The sequence below is a fragment of the Danio aesculapii genome, chromosome 4 (assembly GCF_903798145.1).
Source record: "Danio aesculapii chromosome 4, fDanAes4.1, whole genome shotgun sequence".
Taxonomy (NCBI): domain Eukaryota; kingdom Metazoa; phylum Chordata; class Actinopteri; order Cypriniformes; family Danionidae; genus Danio; species Danio aesculapii.
Window position 1 is genome coordinate 57609184 of NC_079438.1, and position 7573 is coordinate 57616756.

A 7573-nucleotide genomic window follows, 5' to 3' on the forward strand; every position below is an offset into this window, starting at 1 on the left:
TAATGAAGAGATGTGGACATATTCATCTTTTAGATATGTTTATACATTCTATTTTATCAATGTGATGTATCATGTATGGTGTGCTTATTTTTATTGGCAACATTGTGTTTTATTTGACAGTCATGCCAATAAAGCTCTATTGAATTTAAATGAATAGAGAGAGAGAGAGAGAGAGAGAGAGAGAGAGAGAGAGAGAGAGAGAGAGAGAGAGAGAGAGAGATTTAATGGAGAGATGTAGAGAGAGATGCGCTTGTTGCTGTGGAGCCGCAGGTGAGTCTGTATCAGTAGAGCGCAGCTCCGCTCCCGCGCCTCGTCTTTCACCTGTCCGCGCGCTCAGGGCTGGTCGGTGGCGCGCGCTCATCTGACAGACAAACAGACGCGCTCCGGCGAGAGCGTGCGCGTGTGTTTTTCCTCCTGTTCAATGAGCTTGTTGGCGAACTATCGGAGTACTCACAGCACCGTCGCCCCCCTCGCGTCATGTCTCACCCTGAGAGATGGGCAAGTTCGACGAGCGCGAGAGGGTAATCCTCAACGTCGGCGGCACGAGGCACGAGACCTACCGGAGCACGTTAAAGACACTGCCGGGCACGCGACTGGCGCTGCTCGCCTCCGAGTCCGATCTCGAGTCGGTTTTGGATCAGCTGCAACAAGTGCCTGGATTCATCGAGTACAGCGCGCGGAGCAACGAGTACTTCTTCGACCGGCACCCGGGCGTCTTCGCCTACGTGCTCAACTATTACCGGACCGGGAAGCTGCACTGCCCGGCGGACGTGTGCGGTCCGCTGTTCGAGGAGGAGCTCTCCTTCTGGGGCATCGATGAGACGGACGTGGAGCCGTGCTGCTGGATGACCTACCGACAGCACCGTGATGCCGAGGAGGCGCTGGACGTGTTTGAGATGAACGTGGACACCGAGGAGGACGACGAGTACGGGAAGCGGCTGGGTATTGAGGACGTGGTGTCCGCGGACGGCACGGTGAGCCGCTGGAGGAGGTGGCAGCCGGTCATCTGGAACCTTTTTGACGACCCGTACTCCTCCAGAGCCGCGCGGGTAAGAGCTGCGCGCAAGCGGTGTGGAGTCGCCAAACGGCTCCTTTACGCGCTCGCGCTTACAGTGCGAAAATGTAGAGCTTACAAAGATAACATGATGAGGAATGGTACTTTTTTAGTGCTGAAGGGATACTTTGTGCAGTTTAACTTGATAATACACTGTAAAAATGATTGATTGCATTTATTATATCTGTAGAAGTATAAGTGTATGCAACAGTTTATATGGGCTGAATTTAAACAATGAAATTAAATGTAGTAATGTTCAGCTTAATTTGTTTAAATTCAGCCCATATAAATTGTTTGCAACCACTTATAATTTAGTAAACCCAATCAATTTTTCAGTGTAGCACCTTAAATGGATAGTTCGCCCAATAAATTAATAAAAATCTGTCATTTATTCATCCTTCACTTGTCCCAAACATGTTTGATTTTATTACTTAAGATGAGGAAAGCTGAAAAACAAATGATTGACTGGATTTACTAAATGTTTTTAAGGTAAGTGGTTGCATGGACTGAATTTAAACAAACAAATGAAGTTGAACTACATTTAATTTGATTTGATGGTTTAGATTCAGCCAATAAAAATAGTTTGCAACCACTGACCTTAAAAACATTTAGTAAATCTTGTCAATAGTTTTTTGAGTAGCACCTTAAAGTGATGGCTCGCCCAAAATCGTTAAAATCTGCCATCATTTATTCAGCCTTTATTTGTTTCAAACATGTTTGAGTTTCTCATTTTACTTCAGCACAAAAAAGACATTTTGAGGAAAGCTGAAAACCTGCACGACAACTGACTTATTTGCTTTAGTCAGGGAGATAAACAGGTTTTCAGCTTTTATTGAAATATAAGCATTAGTGTTTAACAAAAGAAAGAAACGAATACATTTTGCAAGCACTTGAGAGTGAGTAAATAGTGAGTCGATTGTCATTTTTGGGAGAACTGTGCCTTTAAGGGTGTTTTGAAACCCCTTTATTGGTTCATACTACACACTTACAGTATATGTCGGATTACAAATTTTTGCACATTTAATTTCTGATAATATGCATGCTTGAGCCGGTTTTAAGTTCTTGCGAGCGCTTGTAACTTGTGCTGATTATAAATAAATGGTTGTTTAAATATAAAGCAATTTGAAGACATCAGAACTCGTGCATCCTATCTAAAATTGCTGAGTTGTAGCTCAACGTGTACTATTGGTCAAATATGGTCAAAACCAACTGATGGGTTAAATTTAAGTGAAATTTTACTTTAAGCTTACAGAATATTAGGTTTATCAATATTTAACCCAGCTTTTTTTACATATGCATATCTCAGAATGGCGTGCATGCATAATCGTGTACGTACTGTCATGAATGCAGCAGACTTTGCATGCACGTCACAGAACATTTCTGCATGCATTAAAAGCGTGCATCTGAACGTGAGCTGTGTCTGCACTGTAACAGGTGTTCCTGCACGTGTTTCTTGTTTAAGATGCTTTAGATGAAAGTTAAACCAGTAAACGTCACACATCTGAGATAAATGCACGAATAAATGAAGTAGTGCAGGCATTTTGGTTAAATTTGGCCTGATTTATTTAATTTTTTTCTTCTTTTTTTTTTTGGAGAGAGCAGAATCTCAGCCCTCCCACACTTATGTGACACAAACCACAACCATAATGGAGCTTCTTTTGCCTTATTGTCGCCATTTGAAATCATCTTAATTAAACTAAGCTTGAAAGAGGAGGCTAGAAAAGAAAAAAGATCAATTATTGAGTCTGTTGCAGGCGAATTCAGATATGCTGCAGACATCAGACAGATTAATGTTTAAAGACCTTTTCTTATTTCCTTTGTGGCTTCGGTTTCTGAGCAATGTCTTATTTTGCTGTGATTAAATGCAGGACAATGACATGCAAATGTGCTTCCACTAGTGTCTGATTTAGTGTGAAATCCTCAGGGATGCATTCTTCTGTTTATTGCCAGTCATTTTATTGGAAAAAAGAGATTTATTTAGAGAATCAAACATATTTAATACGGTTATTATGGCAGAAATGGAAAGCCTATGAGATTGTTGTTCATATTATAGAGTTTTAAAGCAGTGATTGTGGAAGTTTGATTTATTTGACCCTCATAATGCACACCGACTCGGTGTACTATTTTAGTATTGAGGGTCCACTGGTACCAGATCATTGTTAAAGAAGTCAGAATTTAATATATGTTATTAAAACCATGTTGTAGATGATCAGATCAAGAACGTCTTATTTTCTTTTCGGCTTAGTCCCTTTATTAATCTGGGGTCGCCACAGTGGAATGAACCGCCAACTTATCCAGCATATGTTTTACGCAGCGGATGCCCTTCCAGTTGCAACCCATCACTGGTAAACACTCATACACTACGGACAATTTAGCCTACCCAATTCACCTGTACCGCATGTCTTTGGACTGTAGGGGAAACCGGAGCACCCGAGGAAACCCACGTGAACGCAGGGAGAACATGCAAACTCCACACAGAAACGCAAACTGACCCAGCCGAGGCTCAAACCAGCAACCTTCTTGCTGTGAGGCGACAGCACTACCTACGTCGCCACTGCGTCAATATAAATATATTTAATATAAATAAATTAAAAATTTTCACCTCTTAAGTAGTCAAAATGGTTGAGTCAAAACACACATGCGTCAACAAACACACACATCAAAACAGCGCTGAACTGTGTGAAATGTGAGCAGGTTATGATTAAAGCTGTGTGAAATGTTAACCTTTGTCCCTGTAAACCACATATACCTGGACAACACACATGCAGCATCTTCAGACATGCGCCAGTGTTAATAACCGCTTAAGTGGCAACGACACGCCTGGAATCAAAGCACACGCACGTCAACAAACACACATTAAAACAGCGATGAACTGTGGGAAATGTGAGCAGGTTAAGAGTAAAACTGTGTGTTACATGTTAATCTTTGTCCCTGCAAACCACATATACCTGCACACACACACATACACAGACCAAACAGCGCATGTCATTGCACAACCTTATGTCTCTTTAAAACACATAAACCTGCACACCACACACACAGAGAAAACAACCAAACAGCACGCCATTATACAACTTTGTGTCCCCGTAAATCACATAAATCTGCTCACACACACATTGACCAAACATTGCATGTGATTATCAACTTTTTGTCAATGTAAATCAACCAACAACACAAACAGTACACACACACACACACAAACACACTCTCTATGGCCATGTTTTTTCTCCCAGTACATGAATCATCCACACAAACATTATGTTTCTCACACACACACACACACCACACAGTTGTTTCAAACACAGCGCCAGAGGAGAGGAGCAGAAAGGTTTGCGCTCGACTGAATTCCTGAAATCAATCGCTGCTCTGAATGAACACGGGCGGCCGATGAGCGATAAGGTCACCATGGAAACGGTCTCGGCGCAGCATCTTCAGACGTGCGCCACTGTTAACCTCTTAAGTGGCAACGGCACGCCTGGCATCAAACACACACACGTCAACTCCTTACAAACAAACACACACACACATTCAAACAGTGGTGAGGTGTGGGAAATGTGAGCAGGTTAATGCAAAATAAATAGATGTGATTCATTTATTTATTTCGGCTTAGTCCCTTTATTCATCAGGGGTCGCCACAGTGGAATGAACCGCCAATTTATCCAGCATATGTTTTACGCAGCGGATGCCCTTTCAGCTGCAACCTAGTTAGGTTATTCAATTCCCCTATAGCGCATGTGTTTGGACTGTGGGGGAAACTGAAGCACCTGGAGGAAACCCACGGCAACATGAGGGAGAACATGCAAACTCCACACAGAAATGCCAACTGGGCCAGCCGGGACTCAAACCAGAGACGTGCTTGCTGTGAGACGACAGTGCTAACCATTGAGCCACTATGCCGCCCAATTTTTAAAATCCTAAATTTAATACACCATAGTGTGAAATGAATAAAGACTATACAATACAGGACTTTAAGAGTATTAACTCCACTGAAACGAGTGGAAGTTTTAAAAAAGGTAATGATTATTATTTAATATAAATGGTAATATGACAATCATTAGGCAGGGCAAGTTTATTTCTATAGCACATTTTATACACAACGGTAATTCAAAGTGCTTTACATAAACAGAATAAAAGCAAATAAAATGATTAAAAACAGATTAAAATGTGTTAAAACAGGTTATAAAGAAATGAAAAGGAAAAAAACATAATAGTGTGATCTGTGGGACGTAGCACAGTGCTCATTGAGTAAAGGCACAGATAAACAGATGTGTTTCAGTCTTTATATGAATGTGCCTAATGTTGGAGCACATCTGATCATTTCTGGAAGCTGATTCCAGCAGCGGGGGGCGCTGTTAGTAGCTGAAGGCCGATTCACCCTGCTTTGACTGAACTCTTGGGATTTCTAGTTTATCTGAGTGATCTGTTTGTTTCGATGAGCTTATCTGTAATGTATTGAGGCCATTTAGTGATTTAGAGACAAGTAATAATACTTTAAAAAATCTATTCTGAATGTAACTGGGAGCCAGTGTAAAGACCTGAGGACAGGTGTGATGTGCTCTGACTTTCTTTCTGGTCACAATTCTGGCCGCAGCATTCTGGATGAGCTGCAACTGTCTGACTGTGTTTATGGGAAGGCCAGTGAGGAGTCCATTACAGTAATCCACCCTGCTGCTGATAAAAGCATCAACTAGTTTCTCTAAGTCCTCACTGGAAACAAAGCATCTGATTCTTCAATGTTTTTGAGATGATAGTGTGCTGATTTACTTACTTTGACTACTGAAACTCAGATCTGACTCCAGAGTCACACCAAGATTCTTGACCTTATTTTGTGTTGTTTGACCCTTAGAGCAAGGTACGCATTCACCTTGAGAACCTCATCTCTGTTCCCAAATGCAATGACTTCAGTTTTCTCTTTGTTTAACTGAAGACTGAACTGTTCATTTCATCAGTGCATTGGCAGAGGGTGTCAATGGGACTGTAGTCATTATGAATAATGCTTGCTCAAAAACAGACCAAACATATGTAATATGCAACAGAAACCTACATATTGTTTAAATTAGCTCTAAACCGAGTAACGGGTCTGCATAATATACTTTACATGTTAATCAACAAAATATAGTCCCAAAAGAGTGCAAAATAGGCTTCAAGAGTTCCCACTTAGATATGCCTGGCGTATAAAGCAGGTTGGGCATGCTGTCCCAGGAGAGAACCCTGAGCTCGGAGATATTTGAGCCCAGGGCTCCCGCCCGGTCGATAAGCATCAGGAGATCGGAGATCAGGTAGGTCTCGAGAGCTCCCCCTTTAGAAAAGGGAGGAAAAGGAGGAGATGGGGTGGAAGGGGGGATTCTTCCAAACGAAGATAGAGCAGTAGGGAGAAAATGATCCATTTATAGTAAACTAGGATCAATCTGATTGGATTATTACTGATTACAGATGAGCGGCCAGACGTGCTCAATCATATCACGTGCTCCTCTCCAAATTAGTTTATGAAACTTCACTTATAATTGACTGATTACATATTTTGCAGAGGTTGTTTTCACACTGATGTACATCATTTATGACACTCCATAGATGCCTGCATCCAAAATGACCCAAACATGCAGAACTAAAAACAAAATCCAATGAATTAATGCAAACAATTGAAGGAGAAAAGATTGAAAGTGGACCCGAATGCATGATCTGGGTTAAAGGAGTTTGTGCTGTGCAAAATGGGTTAACTGCTCCAGTTTTGAGGCCAATCAAGCCCTGAATTGCTTCACCTGCATTGATGGAGCAGACAGAAAGAGACGAGCTGTTGATCTGATCAATAATTGATTGTTTCTCCAGACCTGTAATCTCTCTGTCTGCTGGCTTCATTCTTAATGAGCAGATACGCCGTGACCTTGAAGCAAACGAAGCCCCAGATTAACATTCAACACACAGATTTACCCCTAACCTGCTCACATTTCACACAGTTCAGCACTGTTTCAATGTGTGTGTGTGTTGTGTGTGTGTGTGTGTGTACGTACTGGTGTATGTGGTTTGCAGGACACAAAGTTGTATAATGACATGCACTGTTTGGTCAGTGTGTGTGGGTGTGTGTGTGTGTACGTACTGGTGTATGTGGTTTGCAGGGACACAAAGTTGTATAATGACATGCACTGTTTGGTCAGTGTGTGTGTACGTACTGGTGTTTGTGGTTTACCGGGCACAAAGTTGTATAACGACATGCGCTGTTTGGTCAGTGTGTGTTGTGTGTGTGTGTGTGTGTGTGTACGTACGTACTGGTGTATGTGGTTTACCAGGACACAAGTTGTATAGCGACATGCGCTGTTTGGACAGTGTTTGTGTGTGTGTTTGTGTGTACATACTGGTGTATTTGGTTTACAGGGACACAAAGTTGTATAGCGACATGCGCTGTTTGGACAGTGTTTGTGTGTGTGTTTTGGTGTACATACTGGTGTATTTGGTTTACAGGGACACAAAGTTGTATAACGACATGCGCTGTTTGGACAGTGGTGTGTTGGTGTGTATGTACTG

General features: G+C 42.0%; 1 protein-coding gene across 2 annotated transcripts in view; it reads left to right on the plus strand.

Annotated features, from left to right (window-relative positions):
- The first annotated feature begins 303 nt into the window (after positions 1-303).
- The window catches only part of kcnc2 (potassium voltage-gated channel, Shaw-related subfamily, member 2), a 57195-nt gene continuing 49925 nt past the window's right edge, over positions 304-7573 (plus strand). For both annotated transcript variants that reach the window (XM_056456229.1, XM_056456230.1), the window contains exon 1: positions 304-1049. In XM_056456229.1, coding sequence (XP_056312204.1) covers positions 495-1049 — 555 coding nt within the window. In that variant the 5' untranslated portion in view covers positions 304-494. The remainder of the gene's footprint in view (positions 1050-7573) is intronic.